Source organism: Canis aureus, chromosome X (assembly GCF_053574225.1).
Source record: "Canis aureus isolate CA01 chromosome X, VMU_Caureus_v.1.0, whole genome shotgun sequence".
NCBI lineage: Eukaryota > Metazoa > Chordata > Mammalia > Carnivora > Canidae > Canis > Canis aureus.
Window position 1 is genome coordinate 62,116,795 of NC_135649.1, and position 22,316 is coordinate 62,139,110.

At 37.0% G+C, this 22,316-nt stretch overlaps 1 protein-coding gene and 1 non-coding gene across 6 annotated transcripts in view; one reads left to right on the forward strand and one right to left on the reverse strand.

Annotated features, from left to right (window-relative positions):
• The window catches only part of BRWD3 (bromodomain and WD repeat domain containing 3), a 201,192-nt gene that overhangs the window by 129,503 nt on the left and 49,373 nt on the right, over positions 1-22,316 (forward strand). For all 5 annotated transcript variants that reach the window (XM_077889094.1, XM_077889096.1, XM_077889093.1 and 2 more), the window contains 7 exons: positions 2,304-2,471; positions 4,497-4,680; positions 6,225-6,318; positions 8,018-8,167; positions 16,687-16,763; positions 17,351-17,519; positions 18,588-18,701. In XM_077889094.1, coding sequence (XP_077745220.1) covers positions 2,304-2,471; positions 4,497-4,680; positions 6,225-6,318; positions 8,018-8,167; positions 16,687-16,763; positions 17,351-17,519; positions 18,588-18,701 — 956 coding nt within the window. The remainder of the gene's footprint in view (positions 1-2,303; positions 2,472-4,496; positions 4,681-6,224; positions 6,319-8,017; positions 8,168-16,686; positions 16,764-17,350; positions 17,520-18,587; positions 18,702-22,316) is intronic.
• LOC144309267 (U6 spliceosomal RNA) lies at positions 3,081-3,185 on the reverse strand. Its single transcript, XR_013375325.1, has one exon. It is a non-coding gene; the product is annotated as a U6 spliceosomal RNA (small nuclear RNA).

Sequence of the window (22,316 nt, forward strand, 5' to 3'; positions counted from 1 at the left end):
TGTGTACTTTAAGTCCCTTGGGGGATCCCTGGGTGGCGCAGCGGTTTGGCGCCTGCCTTTGGCCCAGGGCGCGATCCTGGAGACCCGGGATCGAATCCCACGTCAGGCTCCCGGTGCATGGAGCCTGCTTCTCCCTCGGCCTGTGTCTCTGCCTCTCTCTCTCTCTCTCTCTCTGTGACTATCATAAATAAATAAAAATTAAAAAAAAAAAATAAGTCCCTTGGCTTCTCCTGGAAGTTGTCCGTCTAGCTGGTCTTCTGGGGAGGGGCCTGTTGTGCTGATTTTCAGGTGTTAGCAGTTGGGGGAGCTGCTGTGCCCCTGGCTGATGTAGGGCTCAGTGGGGGTTGTTTACCCTGTGAGGCCCCAGGAGCAACAGCCCTAGTGGCGGGGCCAGCTCTGCAGCCCTGGATTCAGCTCCGGCAGGAACGCTGGATCTCTCCGTCTGCAGGGCCTGGAGGCTCCGGGGCGGGCCGCTGATCTGCTCAGCTCGGGGCAGGAGCGTCCTTGCGGTCCTGGGCCCTCCCGGCCTCTGCCTGTCCCGGGAGGAGGCGGGATCCTGGGCTGTGTCCCGGCGCCCTGTGCTCCGGGGCCTGCGCTGGTGGATTCGCGCTCCCGGGCCGCGCAGCCCCCTCCGTGGAGCCGCCGCCCGAGCCCCCTCAGCTGCTCCTGGAACCGCACAGCCCCCTCCGCACGGAGCCTCTTCCTCTGCCGGAGCCTCTCCGAGCTGCTCCCGGGGCCGCGCAGCCCCCTCCGCGGAGCCGCCGCCCGAGCCCCCCGAGCTGCTCCGGGTCCCGCCGTGCGCGCTGCAGCCCTTAGGGAGCTCGGCGCACTCTCCTGGGCGCGCAGTTGCTCTGTTACTGTCCCAGGGTACCCGAGGGCATCCTCGCCCTTCTGGGTCCTGCTCCAACTCCCTGGGAGCCCCTTTCCGCCCAGGAAGGTTGGTGCAGCTCCTGCTTCTCCGGGACGGGGCTCTCCTGTCCTGGGGACACTCGCCCTGGCCTTAGCCCGGCTCCTTGCAGGGCCCCTCCCCCTTGGATGCCTTTTGTTTCTTTATTTCTTTTTTTCCCCGTCTTCCTACCTTGATAGAAGCGCAAACTCTTCTCACTGTAGCATTCCAGCTGTTCTCTCTTTAATTCTCAGGCCGAATTCATAGATTTTCAGGATAATTTGAAGGTTTTCTAGGTAATTTGGTGGAGACAGGTGATTTGGAGACCCTACTCTTCCGCCATCTTGCCCCTCCTCCCCCAAATTGTCCTTTATAAGTGAAATGTTGAATATCTTTTTATGTACTCTCTCATAAAGATTTGTACAGCAATGAAATGGTGTTACACATTTGCTAATATTGACTTTAATAATACCATATGTGTTAAATAAGGGCAAACAGCATGAATATTAAATAGGAGATAAAACTCAAAACATTTGAATGAAATAAATATAATTCATCACACTTCATTTCCTATAAGACCTGATGACTTGGCTACTTTTTTGGCTACCTTTTAGTCTGACTAGATAATAAGATGACAAACATATCTAAGATGTTTTTAAGAAAAAGAATATAGGTGGCGCCTGGTTTGCTCAGTTGGTTGAGCTTCTGACTCTTGATTTTGGCTCAAGTCATGATCTCAAGCTCCTGGGATTGAGCTCCACATGGCTTCATACTCAGCAAAGTGTCTGCTTGAGGATTCTCTCCCTCTCTCTCTGCTCTTCCATCCCCTCTCTGGAATAAATAAATCTTTTTAAAAAGAGAAAAAAAGAATATAGAAATAAATAAATTATTCAGATGTAATCATTGTATATCAGTGTGTCAGTAGAAATTTCTGTACTTATCAATATACTGAGGTGTTTTCAAAGGAGACAGTATTTAAAAGACCGTTACTTTGTTTTATTTCAGAAAGGAAATTCTCATGAAAGATGTAAAACATTTTCTGTATCTGTAGTTGAACTTTTAACTTACTCAGCTCTCTAATCTGGACTTTTTGCTTGGAATATTTCATCAAGAAAGTACATTTGAAAATTCATAATTCAGTAATTATTCTTTAAGATGAGAAGACACTCCTAATAATGGCTAATTTGGGGACATTTGTTAAGTCATACACACAAGCTGACATATCAAACAATATAAAAGCTCTTTACAAATACTATTTGATATATGTCTTATTTTCATTTTAATCTTATTTTTTTATTATTTACCTAGAAAATTATAGATGAAGGTTGTTTTTTTTTTTTTTTGGTTGTTTTTATTATATTTAGGATAGATAAAAATTTAAGTAATTTTGTGGCTTTATATCTTTGATCTCATTAAGGTGATGGTGAGGTGGTAGAACAAGTAATTGGGCAACAAACCAATGACCAAGATGAAAGCATTCTTGACGGAATAATCAGGGAACTACAGAGAGAACAGGATCTTAGACTAATAAATGAAGGAGATGTTCCACATTTTCCAATTAATAGATCATATTCTGCTAATGGTGGTAAGTATGTATATATTTATATGATGGAGGTACTTTGTTTAATTTTACTTGCACTAAGTGATTACATGTAAGAAACATTTTAGGTTTTTAAATAAGAACATTTTTGTTAATTTACAATTGTCATTCGAATACACCAAAGTGCCATAATCTGATTGTCATTTGTTGCTAAAAGGCCTTAGCGTTTCTTAGAAATACAGGTAGTATATTTTAATAAACTGTTTTCTCTTAACTGAAGAATGTATTTGCAGTCTTTACATTTTTTCTAATAAATGAGGTGCTACAATAAGTACAGCCTTTTGGTAAAAGGGGACCAACTTACGTTTTCAAAATTAAAACCACTGTGAATATAAAAATTACTAACAAAAAATTTACCTTTCTTTGTTGAAAAGAAATTAACATTATCCCCTTCATCTCTTGAATTTACAGACATACACTGGAAGATAAGCCCTATTCTTAGGAAATACAGATGCAATTTCTGAATTGATTTTCGAAACACTTTGAATAATGACAATATTCTAATTTATTGTATCATTTCTTTACTTTACTTGAAATATGGCTATACATCTGAATTTTATATAAATCTTAGCTTCTGTCAGTTTTACTTTTTTTTAAATGATGGAGTTCTTCATGAATTTGCATGTCATCCCCTCTCAAGGGCCATGCTAATCTTCTCTGCATTGTTCCAATTTTAGTATAAGTCATGACGAAGCAAGTGCCATCAATTCTACTTTTATCAAGAACTATTAGTTGTACTTCAAAATGCAGTTGTCTTATGGGATTTTGGCAAATGTGTTTCTTTTTACACTTATATAATTGGGGTTTATTTGGATATAATAGCTTTTAGAATCCAAGAATTGGGGCAGCCTGGGTGGTTCAGCGGTTTAGCGCTGCCTTCAGCCCAGGGCCTGATCCTAGTGACCCGGGATCGTGTCCCACATCGGGCTCCCTGCGTGGAGCCTGCTTCTCCCTCTGCCTGTGTCTCTGCCTCTCTCTCTCTCTCTCTCTCTCTCTTTCTCATGAATATATAAATAAATAAATCTAAAAAAAGAATCCAAGAATTGAATAAAGTGATTTAAATTTGAGGTGATTCACAGGATATTATACTCATTTCCTGATTATTAAGTATCCCATAAAATTAAAATTAAAACATTTCTTTGTTCACCTAAGGAACACCTAACTAACTCATAAACTTTACTTAACCTGGAAAAAGATAATAAGTGGACTGATAATCCTACAGTAACCAGGCCTTTCTGTTTCTAAGATGTAAAACTTTCTTAGAACCTTGATTTAGAGAATCATTAATGAAATCAGCATTCAGCTCTACCCTCAATAGCTCTACCCTCAATAGTAGAATTCTGTGGATAGATATGAAATGCCATTAGTCAAAACACCCCCACTGAATTCTATTTCCAATGTTTTTGTTTTTTTTTGTCTTTCCTGGGTGCTTTTTTTAATGGTTAAATGAATGATTCCATTTCTACTTTTATTTGCAAATACAACAAAAATAAATTTACAGGGACATGTCTAAGGACTTAGAAAAGGTTTCATTACTTCATTTCACCTTTTATTCATTGCTTATCAGTTTTGAAAATGAAAGTTTGTTAAAGTGTTTTTGTTTATCCTTTTTCTCTTATTACTACTTTTGAACGCCAATTGAAACTTTATTCATAAACCTTTTAATGGGCTAAATATAGGATTTAGATTAAAAGCTGCTTTCTGAAGTAGTGCTAATAAACATTTGTAAATCTACCAAATCATGCTAAATACACTTTTTGTATTTCATAAGCATTTATTAGATGACAGATGTGAATATACTTTGAAAAAATTTAAAAGAGTGATAGAAACTTTAAGCATTTATTGAGTGCCTTGCTTTATTCATCACCGTATAAAAACCATGAAGGTGGTACAGAAAATATAGAACAAAGGGATAGCAATGTTGTCATAGACTTTCCTATTTTAGTGTACTGATCTCTGAAAATTTGGTGCCTTCACTCAGAGAAACTGGTACCTTTATTTTTATTTTAGCTCTGAGAAGTCCAAATATGGATGTATCTTCTTCCCCAAATATTGGGTTTCGACGTAGTGGTCAGATTGAAGGTGTCCGACAAATGCATAATAATGCTCCCCGGAGCCAGATGGCCACTGAACGAGATCTCATGGCATGGAGCAGAAGAGTGGTGGTCAATGAACTAAATAGTGGAGTTAGTAGGTGAGTCAATAAGGTAACATTAATAAGAAAATTGAGAACTTTATTGTTTAGTTAGTCGATTTTATAACTAAAATTATTTTTTAATCAAGCTGAAGTTTTGTATGTTTTTCTACCTTATTCCAGTTAGTTCATTCTGTAACAACTATTTAATAATTATCTTCAATTGGCTTGGCTTTATGCTAAATGGTTTGGGAAATACAGAAAAATTAAAACATAGTCTTCCATGAATTTATAGTCTAAGTTAGAAGATAATACAAATACTATTAAGTAAGAATATGAGACCAGATGTGAGTAAATATTTCAATGATATGTAGACCCAAAATTCAACAGTGGTTCTGAGGAAAGGCCATCAATCTGATATTGGAATAGTTTGGGAATGCAATATAGGTATGTTGTAGATCCCAGTGCTTAGGGTAAATTTTGAAATGCCCTTTAAGTAGACTTCCTTGTATGAAAGGATTTTATTAGGATAAATTTTAAATTTAGAATACCTATTCCTATTTATAAATCCTAACATTTGCATTAATATCAATTCCAATTAATCCACATAGTCTGGAAGTAGATTTAGAAAAGAAGAAGAGGAACGCCTGAGTGGCTCAGTAGTTGAGCATCTGCCTTTGGCTCAGGGTGTGGTCCCAGGGTCCGGGAATCAAGCCCCACATTAGACTCTTTGCATGGAGCCTGTTTCTCCTTCCTCTTTCTGTGTCTCTGCCTCTCTCTGTGTGTCTCTCATGAATAAATAAATAAAATCTTTAAAAAAAATGGAAAAAAAGAATATTTGACAGAGAACATACAATCTCTCTTAATCATGCTATCTCCTTTATCAAGCCTTTTACTGATTCATCCAACAAGTAGCAATCATAATTTAATTTCACCTTTTCTTTCTATAGCAATAATAAGAAAAAAGGAGACATAGCTAATTTATGAACTCCTGGCAGTAGAGCAATTTGAAATAATACTTTGCTCAAAATGTTAAAATACAGTTGAAAGAAGGAAGTCAAATAGATACTTGTATGCCAGTGTTCATTGCTATATTATCCATAATACTAGAACAATTGAAATAACTCCAGTGTCTGTTCTCAAATGAATGGATAAACAAATTGTGATATATACATACAAGGGAATATTGCTCAGTCATAAAAAGAATGAAGTTCTGATACCTGCTACCACACGGATAAACATTAAAAACATGCTAAGTGAAATACCAGACACAAAAAGACAAGTAGCAGATGAAATATATATAGAGATATGAAATATCTAGAGTAAGCAGATTCATATAGACATAAAGTTGATTAGAGGTTAACAAAGACTGGTAGAAGGAGAAATAGAGAGTTACTATTTAGTGGTTACAAAGTTTGTTCGGAGTGATGAAAAAGTTTTGTAAATAGTGGTGATGGTTGTTACACAATATTGTAAATTTCAGTAATGTATACCGAAAAATGGTTAAAGTCGCAAATTTTACCTTTAAAGATTTTTTGTTATCTGACTTTATACTGTTGGTTTGATTTTTGATGATTTTCTGTCACTTTGACATTTGTTATTAGGGTTCAGGAAGAATGTCGAACTGCAAAAGGTGACATAGAAATCAGTCTTTATACAGTTGAAAAGAAGAAAAAGCCATCTTATACTACCCAAAGGGTAAGTTTAGTATTACAGTACTTTGGGATATACTGCTTGCAAATATTTGCAGATACTGAGTTTTTCAAAGGTAGCAGTTATGTATTAAGCGGCTATTTTGCTAGTTGACTACATATAGGAAGCCTATTTTTTAACCCCAAATTGAAATACATAGCAATTATTAATAAAAAAGAATCACACACACACACACACAAAAGAATTACACAAAGTCAGGACATCCTCCAAAATTTAGGACGTGTGGTCATTGTAAGTATAAAACATTTGTATTAAAATACCATTTTTATATGGTTAGAGTAAAACCTTAAAATTGTTGGCTGGTCACTAATCACAGTGTAAAAAAATGTTTAGATATCTTAGTAGTCACAAACCACTACCCATGGTCTAAATCTGGTCTACAGCCCATTCCTGTTAATGTAAGTTTTATTGGAACACAACCATACTTATTAACATATGGTCTATGGCTGCTTTTATATACTATAGAATTGAGTAGTTACAACATCTGACTTGCAAAGACAAAAATATTTACACTCTGTCCATTTACAGAAAAGGCCCACTCTTGGCCTACCTAATTATATAGGAGCAAAATCTGATTTATTTTGGAAAGATTCATATTCCCAGTAGAAACTTAGAAACTCCTAAGCAGGGAATCAGATTCCTATACTTCATTAGGTACATAGTAAGCCCCTTACTAGTATTCTGATATTGAACAAACTAGTGGCATAACAATGTATGTTCTTATTCCCAGATCAAACTATAACTCCTGAAAAGTATGGTAATGTGGATAGTCTAAGATGATATTAATTTTATTAAAGAAATCTAGGCAATGGGCACTGAATTTTAAAAGTGTTTTTCAGTATTGATAAACACAATTTTAGGTAAGCATCATATCAATATCGTCAAATATCCTTAGATAATATTTTTTGCCTACATTCTTAATTTTTAAATAAGCTTTGTTAGCTTATTTGATGTTCTCCAACAAGGTTATTTTCTTAGAGATTTTGAATGACTCAGATCCATGATTTATATTATTTTCTCCTGCTAAGCTGATTTGTCAAATATGTCTGAGACTAATTAACAAGGCAGTTGGGTCTGTAAACATTTTATATTAAAAATGGGAAATATTTACATATAGGATAAGAAACTGGTCCTTGATACTGATTTATTTATAAGAATTTTAAATTTGTTTACTCCAATAGCATACTACGGTTTTAACTTTTACATAAAGGTATATTATTAACATTTTATACTTGTAAAGGTTAGAAAACATAGTTTTCACGTTAATTTTAGTTAAAAATTAAATATTTTTATCGGTCTATCAAATGTAGTTTTTTAGAAAACTAAAGAAGTACATATTAAGAATTACATATACATAGGTATGATATAGATATCTTGCTTCTTGCATCTTGTAACAAACTATGAATAATATAGAATATGTAAATTCTGAGTCAGTTCATTCTTACAGCCCAAAATTTAGGCACTCTTCAACTTGATCACAAAATTTTCAAAATAGGAAAGTACTCAATATTAATGGAAGGTGGCGTAAATATACATGTATCTTGTATTTTCTTTTTGGGGATTTATTCCTAATTGTTACATCTATCCCCACCCTACCCCTGCCCAGTTGATTTGCTTTATATATGTTTGTGTTTGATCACTGGGCCTTCAATTTTTTTAAATCTATTTTCTTTCTTTTTTACAGAATGATTATCAGCCTAGCTGTGGGCGGTCTTTAAGAAGGACACAGCGTAAGCGTCAGCATACTTACCAAACACGGTCCAACATAGAGCATAATTCACAAGCATCATGTCAAAATTCAGGTGTACAGGAAGACTCAGACAGCTCCTCAGAGGTTAGATGTCTGCTATTTACTCAGTGTAATTTTTGGTTTCCCTGTTAGTATCATCACCTTGGATTTATTTTTAATAGTCATTTTAATAGAAACTAGTTCTAATGATTTTCTTTTAAGATTATTGTTTAGTAAGGCATTTAATAGGCAAATTTGAGCATTACATTGAATTCCTTTACATATATTCCCTGATTTATACCTAAGATTTTTTTTGCTTTTTTTTTTTGGAGTTCAATTTGCCAACATATAGCATAACACTCAGTGCCCCCTCAGTGCCCATAACCCAGTCACCCCAACCACCCGCCCACCTCCCTTTCCACTGCTCCTTGTTCATTTCCAAGAGTTAGGTGTCTCTCATGTTTTGCCACCCTCACTGATATTTTCACTCACTTTCTCTCCTTTCCCCTTTATTCCCTTTCACTACTTTTTATATTTCCAAAATGAATGAGACCATATAATGTTTGTCCTTCTCCCATTGACTTACCTCACTCAGCATAATACCCTCCAGTGCCATCCTCGTCAAAGCAAATGGTGGGTATTTGATGGTTCTAATGGCTGAGTAATATTCCATTGTATACATAGACCACATCTTCTTTATCCATTCATCTTGGGATGAACACCAAGGCTCCTTCCACATTTTGGCTATTGTGGACAATGCTGCTATAAACATGGGGGTGCAGGTGTCCTAGCATGTCACTGCATCTGTATCTTTGGGGTAAATCCCCAGCAGTGCAATTGTTGGGTCGTAGGGCAGTTCTATTTTTAACTCTTTGAGGCACCTCCACACAGTTTTCCAGACTGACTGTACCAGTTCACATTCCCACCAACAGTGCAAGAGGGTTCCCCTTTCTCCACATCCTCTCCAACATTTGCTGTTTCCTGTCTTGTTGATCTTCACCATTCCTAATGGTGTGAGGTGATATCTCATTGTGATTTTGATTTGTATTTCCCTGATGGCAAGTGATGTGCAGCAGTTTCTCATGTACTTGTTGGCCATGTCTATGTCTTCCTCTGAAATTTCTGTTAATGTCTTTTGCCCATTTCATGTTTGGATTGTTTGTTTCTTTGCTGTTGAGCTTAATAAATTCTTTATAGATCTTGGATACTAACCCTTTACATATACATATATCTTCTCCCATTCTGTAGGTTGTCTTTTAGTTTTTTTGACTGTTTCTTTTGCTGTGCAGAAACTTTTTATCTTAAGTCCCAATAATTCTTTTTGCTTGTGTTTCCCTTGCCTTTATGGATGTATCTTGCAAGAAGTTACTGTGGCCAAATTCAAAAAGGGTGTTGCCTGTGTTCTCCTCTAGAATTCTGATGGATTCTTGTCTCACATTTAGATATTTCATCCATTTTGAATTGATCTTTGTGTATGATGTGAGAGAATGGTCTAGTTTCATTCTTCTGCTTGTGGCTGTCCAATTTTCCAGCACCATTTATTGAAGAGACTGTCTTTTTTTCCAGTGGCCAGTCTGTCCTGCTTTGTCGAATATTAGTTGACCATAGAGTTAAGGGTCCACATCTGGATTCTCCATTCTGTTCCAATGATCTATGTGTCTGTTTTTGTACCAGTACCACACTGTCTTGATGACCATAGCTTTGTAGTATAACCTGAAATCTGGCAGTGTGATGCACCTAGCTCCGGTTTTCTTTTTCAATATTCCCCTGGCTATTCGGGGTCTTTTCTGATTCCACACAAATCTTAAGATTATTTGTTCCAACTCTCTGAAGAAAGTCCATGGTATTTTGATAGAGATTGCATTAAACGTGTAAATTGCCCTGGGTAACATTGACATTTTCACAAAATTAATTCTGCCAATCCATGAGCATGGAATATTTTTCCATCTCTTTGTGCCTTCCTCAATTTCTTTCAGGAGTGTTTTGCAGTTTTTAGGATATTGAGTCTTTACCTCTTTGGTTAGGTTTATGCCTAGGCATCTTATGCTTTTGGGTACAATTGTAAATGGCATTGACTCCTTAATTTCTCTTTCGTCAGTCTCACTGTTAGAGTTTAGAAATGCCACTAATTTCTGGGCATTGATTTTGTATCCTGCCACACTGCCGAATTGCTGTATGAGTTCTAGCAATCTTGGGGTGGAGTCTTTTGGGTTTTCTATGTACAGTATCATGTCATCTCCAAAGAGGGAGAGTTTGACTTCTTCTTTGCCAATGTGAATGCCTCTTTTTGTTGTTGCCTGATAGGTGAGGCTAGGACTTCTAGTACTGTGTTGAATAGCAGTGGTGAGTGTGGACATCCCAGTCTTGTTCCTGATCTTAGGGAAAAGGCTCCCAGTGCTTCCCCATTGAGAATGATATTTGCTTTGGGCTTTTCGTAGGTGGCTTTTAAGATGCTGAGGAATGTTCCCTCTATCCGTATACTCTGAAGAGTTTTGATCAGGAATGGATGCTGTATTTTGTCAAATGCTTTCTCTGCATCTATTGAGAGGATTATATGGTTCTTATTTTTTTTTCTTGGTGATATGATCTATCACATTGATTGCTTTACGAGTGCTTAACCAGCCTTGCATCCCAGGGATAAATCCCGCTTGCTCATGGTGAATAATCTTCTTGATGTACTGTTGGATCCTATTGGCTAGTATCTTGGTGAGAATTTTTGAATCTGTGTTCATCAGGGATATTGATATATAATTTTCCTTTTTTTGTGAGGTCTTTGTCTGGTTTTGGAATTAAGGTGATGTTGGCCTCATAGAACGAATTTGGAAATATTCCATCTCTTTCTATCTTTCAGGAAGAGCTTTAGTAAAATAGGTATTCTTTCTTCTTTATACTTTTTATAGAATTCCCCTGGGAAGGTATCAGGCCCTGGACTTTTCTGTCTTGTGAGGCTTTTGATGAGTGCTTCCATTAATTCCCTGGTTAATGACCTGTTCAGATTTTCTATTTCTTCCTGTTCCAGTTTTGGTAGTTTGGGGTTTTCTAGAAATGCATTCATTTCTTCTAGAATGCCTAATTTATTGGCGTATAGCTGCTCATAATAAGTTTTTAAAATCGTTTGTATTTCCATGGTATTGGTGGTGATCTCTCCTATTTCATTCGTGATTTTATTAATTTGAGCCTTTTCTATCTTCTTTCTAATAAGGCTGGCTATTGGTTTATCTCCATTATTAATTCTTTCAAGAACCAACTCCTCGTTTTGTTGATCTGTTCCACAGTTCTTCTGGTCTCTATTTCATTGAGTTCTGCTCGAATCTTTATTAACTCTCTTCTTCTGCGGGATGTAGGATCTATTTGCTGTTTTTTCTCCAGCTCCTTTATTTTTTTTTTTAATTTTTATTTATTTATGATAGTCACAGAGAGAGAGAGAGAGAGAGAGAGAGGCAGAGACACAGGCAGAGGGAGAAGCAGGCTCCATGCACCGGGAGCCCGATGTGGGATTCGATCCCGGGTCTCCAGGATCGCGCCCTGGGCCAAAGGCAGGCGCCAAACCGCTGCGCCACCCAGGGATCCCCCTCTCCAGCTCCTTTAGATGCAAGGTTAGCTTATGTATTTGAGTTCTTTCCAGTTTTTGGCTGGATGCTTGTATTGCGATGTATTTCTGCCTCAGGACTGCTTTTGCTGTATCCCAAAGATTTTGAATGGTTGTATCTTCATTCTCATTAGTTTCAATGAATCTTTTTAATTCTACTCTAATTTCCTGGTTGACCCTTTCATCTTTTAGCAGGATGCTCTTTAACATGCATGTGTTTGAATTTCTTCCAAACTTCTTGTGATTTGATTCTAGTTTCAAAGCATTATGGTCTGAAAATATGCAGGTGACAATCCCAATCTTTTAGTATCAGTTGAGACCTGATTTATGACCCAGTATGTGGTCTATGCTGGAGAAAGTTCCACGTGCACTTGAGAAGAATGTGTATTTAGTTGCATTTGGAAGGAAAGTTCTGTAAATATCTGAAATCCCTCTGGTGCAGTGTATCATTTAATGCTCCTGTTTGTTTGGAGATGTTGTACTTAGAATATATGTCAATTACAGTGATCCCTGTGTTCAAGTCTCCCAGTATAAGTGTATTATTATCTAAGTATATCTTAGCTTTGGTTATTAATTGATTTACCTACTGGAAGCTCCCACATTAGGGGCATAAATATTCATGATTGTTAAGTCCTCTTGTTGGATTGATCCTTTTAGTATGATATCATATCCCTCTTTATCTCTTACTATAATCTTTGGGATAAAGTATAATTTTTCTGATATGAGGATGGCTACCCCTGCTTTCTTTTGAGGACCATTTGAATGGCAATGGTTCTCCAACCTTTTATTTTCAGGCTGTAGGTGTCCTTATGTCTCAAATGAGTCTCTTGTAGGCAGCAAATAGATGGGTCTTGCTTTTCTACCCAGTCTGAAACCCAACCCCTTTTGATGGGATCATTAAGCCCATTCATGTTCAGAGTTACTATTGAAAGATATGAATTTAGTGTCATCATGATACCTATTCAGTCCCTGTTTTTTTGAATTATTTCCTTGGACTTCCTCTTGCTTTTACAGTGTCCCTCTTAATATTCCTTGCAGAGCTGGTTTGGTAGTCACATATTCTTTCAGTTCCTGCCTATCTTGGAAGCTCTTTATCTCTCCTACTATTCGGAATGAGAGCCTTGCTGGATAACGTATTCTTGGCTGCATGTTTTTCTCATTTAGGACCCTGAATATATCCTGCCAGACCTTTCTGGCCTGCCAGGTCTCTGTGGAGAGGTCTGGTGTTAACCTAATACTTCTCCCCATAAGGTCTAGGGATCTCTTGTCTCTTGCTGCTTTAAGGATCTTCTCTTTATCTTTGGAATTTGCAAGTTTCACTATTAAATTTCAGGGTGGTGAACAGTTTTTATTTATTTTAGTGGGGGATCTCTCTATCTCCTGCATCTGAATGCCTGTTTCCCTCTCCAGGTTAGGAAAGTTCTCAGCTATGATTTGTTCAAATACATATTCTGGTCCTCTGTCTCTTTTGGTGGCCTCTGGAATCCCAATTGAACATAGATTCTTTTCCTTCTGAGGCTGTCATTTATTTTCCTGAACATTTCCTCATGGTCTTTTGATAGTGTTTTCCTTTTTTCCTCAGCCTCCTTCCTTGCCATCAACTTGTCTTCTATGTCACTGACTCGTTCTTCTACCTCATTAACCCTTGTCATTAGGACCTCCAGTTTGGATTGCGTCTCATTTAATTGATTTTTAATTTCGGCCTGATTAGATCTAAATTCTGCATTCATGAAGTCTGTTGGTACCTTTATGCTTTTTCCAGAGCCACCAGTAGCTTTATAATAGTGCTTCTGAATTGGCTTTCTGACATTGAATTGTAATCCAAATTCTGTAACTCTGTGGGAGAGAGTACTGTTTCTGATTCTTTCATTTGTGGTGGGTTCTTCCTTCTAGTCATTTTGCTCAGTGCAGAGTGGCTAAACACAAGTTGTACTGTTTAAAGGTAGGAAAGAAGGGGGAAAAGGAGGGGGAAACAAACAGAAAACAAGAAACAAAGAGGTGTATCCTCTGAATCTGTGTACTATAAGTCCCTTGACTTCCCCTGGAGCTTTCCAGTGCTGCTTGGTTAAGATCTAGCTCTTCCCCTGTCCTTCCATGTTGTCTCTGCAGGAGGTTCCTGCTGTGCTGATTCTCAGGTGTGTGCACCTGGGGGTGCTGCCCCACCCCTGCCAGGTGCATGGTTCATTGGGAGCTGTTTATATTATGAGGCCCCTGTTTCCTAGCAGTCCTGCTCAGTCCCAGGCACAAGGTGACACCAAGAGGAATAACAACAGTGGTGGTGGCCATCTCTCCCGCCCTAGAGTCTGCTCCAGCAGTAGCTACTGCAGTCTCCCATTCTGCAGGGGCCTGGATGCTCCAGTGGCAGGGCCCCTGATCTGTACAGCTCGGGGCCACCTGGTGGCAGGACTGTCCTCACTCTCCTGTGCCCTCTTGGCCTCCGCTTGTCCCAAGGGGAGTGCTGGATCTTGGGCTGTGTCTCCTGGCATGTTGGGCTCTGGGGTCTGCGCTGCTGGAATTGCGTTCCCGGCCGCGCAGCCCCCTCCACGTGGAGCCGCCGCCTGAGCTGCTGCCTGGGCTGCTCCCTGGGCCCTGCTGCGTCCATGCTCCAGCCCTTTAATTAGCTCGGTCTATGGTGCGTGGCATGCTCTCCCCGGGTCTCATTTCCTCTGTTAGTGTCCCCAGGATCCTGGGAGCTCCACTGGCCCTCCTGGGATCTTGCTCGAGCTCCCTGCAAGTGCCTTTCCATCTGAGAAGATTGGTAAAGTTCCTGCTTCTCCGGACTGGGATTTCCTGTCCTGGAGGCACACCTGGCCTTAGCCTGGCTCCTCGCGGGGACCCCTCCCCCACTGGATGCTTTTTAGTTATATTTTTCTATCTTCCTACCTTGATAGAAGCGCGAACTCTTCTCAATGTAGCATTCCAGCTGTTCTCTCTTTAAACCTCAGGCCGAATTCTTAGGTTTTCAGGGTGATTTGAAAGTTATCTAGGCAAGTTGGTGCGGCCAGGTGACTTGGCCTACTCTTCTGCCATTTTTCTCCACTCCCAATAAGATTTTTTTTTTTGAGAGCATAAAATATGCCGGTAAAGTTGACTTTCAAGGACACCTGGGTTGCTCACTGGTTAAGTGCCTGCCTTTGGCTCAGGGTGTGATCTGGGAGTCCTCAGACTGAGTCCCACATCGGGCTCCCTGCATAGAGCCTGCCTGTCTCTCTGCCTCTCTGTGTCTCTCATGAATAAATAAATTCCTTAAAAAAAAACTTTGATTTTTGGACAGTGAGAGGTAATTTGCCCAGAAATAAAAAGTGGAATATAAACAGTGATAGTTTACAGTCCCAGACCTGGTTGACTGTGTAATCACCTGAATACGTAGATTTTCCTTTATTGTTGACTTTATCAGTCTTGGAAATTACTAAGTGATGGCTTCTTTCAGTCCTACTTTTTTCATGGTAAAGAATAGAGTATTAGAATAGAGAAGGACAAACATTATATGGTCTCATTCATTTGGGGAATATAAAAAATTGTGAAAGGGAATAAAGGGGAAAGGAGAAAAATGAGTGGGAAATATCAGAAAGGGAGACAGAACATGAAAGACTCCTAACTTTGGGAAACAAACTTTGTTTGTATAAGACAAACATTATATGGTCTCATTCATTTGGGGAATATAAAAAATTGTGAAAGGGAATAAAGGGGAAAGGAGAAAAATGAGTGGGAAATATCAGAAAGGGAGACAGAACATGAAAGACTCCTAACTTTGGGAAACGAACTAGGGGTGGTGGAAGGGGAGGTGGGCGGGGGGGTGAGGGTGACTGGGTGACGGGCACTGAGGTGGGCACTTGATGGAATGAGCACTGGGTGTTATTCTCTATGTTGTCAAATTGAACACCAATAAAAAATAAATTTATTAAAAAAATAAAACTTGTAATGAACTTTGGACATCAGAAATAAACAAACATTACATTAAATAAAAACAAAAAAAAAGAATAGAGTATACTAATTCTTTTCTTCCTTTCTTCTGCAATCCTGTCCTTTTGTCTCTTTAGTTGTTAAGTGGATAATGTCAGTTTAATCAATCATTGGCAATATATGGCACTCCTATCATTTTTTCAGCTTTCACAGTTGTTTAATTCTTATCAATGACGCCCTTCCTTCTCTCCCCCACCTATGAAAATCTTGAACTAAAAAGAATGGTCAGATATTGAGGAATGTTGTTACCTTTCTCATGTGATAATAGTGGTGTGGTTTTGTTTTAAAAAAGAATCCTAATCTTACTAAATGTTCGTAGTTAAAATGGGTTTTTTGTAAGGATTTACTTTCAAATAATTACTTGGGTATGAGTCATTTGGTCATGGTACAGATAAAACAAGACAGGCAGCGAGTTATTGTCTAAACTGGAGATTGTGTACACAAGGGTAATTTATTCCCTCTATTTTGGTATGTTTGATATTTCACATAATAAAAAGTTTATTAAGTTTTATGGAGAATAGTTATATTAACTTGGCAGAGGCATATAGATATTTTTTAAACAATGATTTTAATATTTAAGAGGGTTATATTTGAGAACCTTAAGGAGTCTGTTCAGTCTTTGAAATAATAAAAGATGTCCCATATCATTAAGATAGTAGGTGTTAGAAAGTTTTTAATACCTGGTAGGCTTAGTTGTGAGTTACAGTTATATGTAGAAAAATGATTATGTCCATTGTTAAAAATTTATTTATTTATTTTAGAGAGAGAGAGAATGAGTGAGTGAAGGGGCAGAGGGAGAAGGAGAGGAGAGAGAGAATATCAAGCAGACTCCCCACTGATCACATGCCCATCATGTGGCTCAATTCCACATTCATGAGGTCACAATCTGAGCTGAAACCAAGAGTCACATGCTCAACTGACTGAGACATCCAGGTGCCCCCAGATTATGTGTATTTTAACTGGATTGTTGGTTAGAGGAAATACAAAAAGTGTTATAAAACAGGTAGTGTGTGCTAATTAATAATATGCTGATTAATAACCATGTATCTCAATTGCTGGCTCCTTGTTGCAGGAAGATGAAACTGTTGGCACAAGTGATGCTTCTGTAGAGGATCCTGTTATTGAATGGCAAAGTGAAAGTTCTTCCAGGTAGTTTTAATGGTTTTGATTTGGTCAAAATTATTTGAGCATTTTAAATTTAATGTGAAATTGTGTTCTTGTAAGACTCTGGTAAAACCAGAGTTAAAATAGTATTTTATAATGGAAAGGCTGCTTGGTTGGAAATCCAGAGACTTGTTTTATCCTGGTTCTGCCAATATCTTTTTGGGCATGTCACTACACATTAGTTTCCTCATTTCTAAAATAAGTTGCTTTGTAAATTCAAAACTCTGCATCTTAGCAGGCTATATTTAGTTGAGTTTTAAAACAGCTATATTTAACCATTTCCAGGGATTAGGGGCATCTTTATTAAAGGAAGCTTTTGTGACTTGGACAGGAAGTTTGAATTTTAAATTCTGTTATGGGAAATGAACTACTATACTTTATCCAAGAAGCATTTCACTGAAATAACTTAAATAATGATCAAAAATCTATATTGATATTTTTCTGTTCAGTTAGAATTAAATCAAGCATATTATTTATAATGCTATTTTATTACAAAATGATCATCTTTCAATTAGGATGCAAAACTATTCCTTTTCTAAACTTACATATTCATAATTTTGATATCTTTATAGTGATTCATCAAGTGAATATTCTGATTGGACAGCAGATGCTGGAATAAATTTGCAGCCTCCAAAAAGACAGACCAGACAGGCAACACGGAAAATATGCAGCAGCTCTGAGGAGGAGAATTTGAAGTCACTAGAAGAAAGGCAAAAGAAACCTAAACAAACTAGAAAGAAGGTTTGTAAATTTACAAGTTGTTTTTGTTGTTTTTGTTTTTGACTTTGACACTTGAATAATAGTAACAGTTGACTTTTCTCTAAAAATAACATTCCATCTGGGAAACTAAGTAAAATTGTTTAAAATTACTTTAAAATAAAAAGAATTTCATTTTTTTCTGTTATCAAAAGTAGAAGCCAGAATATCTTCATTCTTATTTTAGTTATTATTAAATTAAAAGATTGGTAATCACTTCTCAAAATATAGTAGAGTTTTACATAATAAGGTACTATAATAAAAAAGTGTTATTCTTGTCATATTTCTGTTCATAAATTTCTTTTAAATATTCATTTATTTATTTATTTGAGAGAGAGAGAGAGAGAGAGCACTAGTCGGGGAAGGGGCAGAGAGAGAGGAAGAGAGAGAATCCCAAGCAGATTTGCCACTAAGCATGGAGCCTGACCACATGGGGCTCAATCTCACTGATTATGACCTGAACTAAAATCAGGAGTCAGACACTCAACTGACAAGCCACCCAGGTGCCCCTCTATACATTTTTGACTTATAAAATGGAAGAGTATAATAAATCACATAGGACTACTTCCATTTCTTTATATATTTTATTTCATCCCAATGATGGTTTCTCTTCCTCACTATAATTTCATTTTTACTAGGTAAAGACTTAATCCACATAGTTATTTGAATATTCACTTAAAAATTATTTTGTACATATTCTGTATCCTGTTGCTTTAGTAGATAGAATTGTCTTCTTGATTGTTACAATTTTACTGTCAAAAAGATCCTGTGTTACTTATACTCAAATTCACATGGTATTCTAGGGATGTGAAACTATGTGGTTCTTACATAGTATATAATGTCATATTATTATCTGTCAGCCAAAATTAAGCAACATATTAAAGAACTCACTAGATTATCTTTTTGTTTTAAAATTGTATATAATTGATAAATGAAAAATTTTTAAATTTGTATATTTTAGGTTTTATTATAAACTGATTTTTTTAACATTCTGTTATTTTTCATACTACTGTCATATATTTATGGCTTGTATATTTGTGAACTATATTTTAGAAAGGAGGACTGATTTCTATGGCAGGTGAACCCAATGAAGAATGGTTTGCCCCTCAGTGGATTTTGGATACCATACCACGACGTTCCCCATTTGTCCCACAGATGGGAGATGAGGTAATTGTTACCTATTATAACTTTTTCTCTTGGAACCTCAAGAGCACTCATTTTAATCAGTCTTAGGGCATTTATATTCTCAATTCTATTATAGTTATATGTACATTGTCTTAACTGCACTCCTCCATTATGTATTCTTGTGGACAGTGATGGAATCTTACTAATTTTTTTATTGTTTGTTTTATCAAAAACCTACCTCCATGCTTCAGATACAACATATAATACAAAGAAAGAGTTTGGTTAAAGAGGAACAATGCCTTTATTGCCTTCCCAGGCAAAGGAGGCTACAACAGGGTATGGTCTTCAAAAATTACAAGTCTCCTGGATGAAGGAGTTAGGGGTTGTTATAGGGAAATACAGAATTGAGGTGGTTTTGATAGGAATTGTCTACTTCCTACCACTACTTTTGTCATGTCTTTAGAGTGGTAACAAGTTCCTGAAACAAAAGGCTAAGAAAGGAGGAGGAAAGGTTTGCAGAGAAGAGGTAGAAGGTTACTTTAAAATCTAGATACATTATTATAGCCATTTTGATTTCTGTTCAAATTTATGCTTTTAAGTGGTTTCATTTGTAGTACTTAGCACAGATTCTTCAATATCTTAGATGCTCAGAGAATATTGAAATAAATTGGTTGGCTTATGAAGTCATGAAAATAATTGTCTTTATTTTTAGCTTAATTGCTGCTTAGTAAAATTAAGTGTTATTTTGATCCTAATTCAAGTCCTAATAATCTTTTAAAAAAGCCCATGCTCGACCTGATAGAAAATACATTAGAGGACAATTGCCCCTTTCAGTGATTAGAAGAATGTCATTTTATGGGCAGGTACTTCCTACTGAGCCTATGATTGAATAACATTGCCATATTTATCACTGGTCAGTTAAAAATAGATTTAAATTCTATCTTGTGAGAAAATTTTTATTTCCTTATGAAAATTATAGTAACATTGTAATATTTAACTAAAATTGGCTTGCATACTCTCTGATATACTGAATAATCATTCATTTCTGAGTGATTAAATGCTTACAGTTTTCAAGACTAATAATAGGAATATGATATTGTCTTTATAACAAAAGAAGGGGCAATACTTTGCAAATGGATCTAAAAGTCATGGGACCAATAAAAATTTCACCAAATGTTTCTAAATTTGCCTGTTTTAATATTTTATACTAGACATAGTGATCAAGCAGTCTTATAAATGAAGAATTACTTTGCAATTACCTTTTAATATTATAAAATTTTGATTAGCACTTCCCCGATGATTAGTGATGTTGAGTATCTTTTCACATGTGTATTGAAGATCTGTGTATATTCTTTCGAAAAGTATCTATTCATGTCTTGTGCCCATTTATGAATTGAATTATTTGATTTTTGGGTGTTGAGTTTTATAACTTCATATATTTTGGATATTAACCCTTTATCAGATAGGTTATTTGCAAATATCTTTTCTCATTCCATTGGTTGCCTTTTAGTTTTGTTGATTATTTCCTTTGCTCATAGAAATATTTCATTCTGATGTGGTCCCAACAGTTTATCTTTGCATGTTTCCCTTGACTCAGAAGACATATGTAGAAAGAAGTTACTATACCCAATATCAAAGAAATTAGTGCCTCTGTTCTCTTCTAGGATTTTTATAGTTTGAGGTCTTAAGAAAACCGTAGAAGATAATGGGGAGTCTATTACTGCAGAGATAAAAGAGCTAAAACTAGTCAGGCTGAAATAAAAAAATGCTATAACTGAGATGTGAAACAAATTGGATATAATGATGAGGATGGGAGAAGAACAAATAAGTGATATAGAAAATAAAATAATTGAAAATAATGAAGCTGAAAATAACAATGAAAGGAAAATATTGGATCATGACTGTAGACTTCGGGAACTCAGTGACTCCATAAAGCATAATAACATTCATATTATAGGGGTCCCAGAAGAAGGGAGGGAAAAGGTGGCAGGTTTATTTGAGCAAATTATAGCTGAACACTTAATCTGGGGAAGGAAACAAAGATTGAAATCTAGGAGATGGAATTCCCACCAAAATCAACAAAAGCAGACCAATATGAAGACATATCGTAGTAAAATATGCAAAATACAGAGATAAGGAAGACATCCTGAGATCAGCAAAGGAAAAGAAATTCCTAATTTACAAGGGAAGACAAATCATGTTACCAGAAGACTTGTCAACGGAATCATGGCAGGCCAGAAGAGAGTACCATGATATATTTTCATATTTTCCCCATTCAGCCATAATACCTGATCCAATAAGGCCTTCCTTCAGAATAAAAGGAGACATAAAGAGTTTCCCAAACAAACAAAAACTAAAGGAGTTTGTGACCACTACAGTAGCTCAAGAAATAGGAAAAACACTTTGAGTGGGAAAGTAAATCCAAAGGCAAGAAAGACTAGACAGAAACAGAGAAAATCTCCAGAAACAACAAGGTAACATAGGTAACAGAATGGCACTAAATTTATAGCTATTAATAATCACTCTGAATGTAAATCAACTAACTACTTCAGTTAAAAGACATAATGTATCTGAATGAATCAAAACATAGGATCCATCTATGTGCTGCCTACAATAGGCTCAGTTAGACCTAAAGACACATACAGACTAAAAGTGAAGGGATGGAGAGCCATCTATCATGCTTATAGATTTCAAAAATTCTGGAATAACCATACATACATCAAACAAACTAGATTTTGAACCAAAGATAATGTAACAAGAGATGAAGAAGGGCACTATATCATAATAAAGTGATCTATCCAACAAAAAGCCCTAATATACATTTGAATATTTATGCTGCCAACTTGGTAGCACCCAAGTATATAAATGGGTTAAGAACAAACATAAAAACTCAGTGATAATAATACAAATGTATTATGAGACTTTAATACCCCACTTATGGCAATGAACAGATAACCTAAGCAGAAAATCAACAGGGAAACAATGGCTTTGAATGATAGACTGAATGAGATAGATATAACAGATATATTCAGGATATTTCATCCTAAAGCACCAGAATACACATTCTTTTTGAAAGCACATGGAATGTTCTCTGGGATAGATCACATATGGGGTTACAAATCAGGCCTCAACAAATACAAAAGGACTGAGATCGTACCATGCATAGTTTCTGACCATGATCCTATGAAACATGAAGTCAGCCACAAGAAGAAATTTGGACAGACCACACATACATGGGTATAAAAGAACATCGTACTAAAAAAATGAATTTCGTTAACCATGAAATTAAAGAAGAAATAAATACATGGAAACAAATGAAGATGAAAACACAATAATCCCAAACTTTTGGCATGCAGCAAAAGCAGTCACAAGAGGGAAGTATATACAAAACAAGCCTACTTCAAGAAGCAAGCAAAGTCTCAAATACACAACCTAACCTTACATTTAAAGGACCTAGAAGTGGTACAGCAAATAAAGCCTAAAGCCGGCAGAAGAAGAGAAATAATAAAGATTAGAGCAGAAATAAAAGATATAGAACAAAGAAAAAGGGCAGCCCGGGTGGCTCAGCGGTTTAGCGCTGCCTTCGGCCCAGGATCAAATCCCACGTCGGGCTCCCAGCATGGAGCCTGCTTCTCCCTCTGCCTGTGTCTCTGCCTG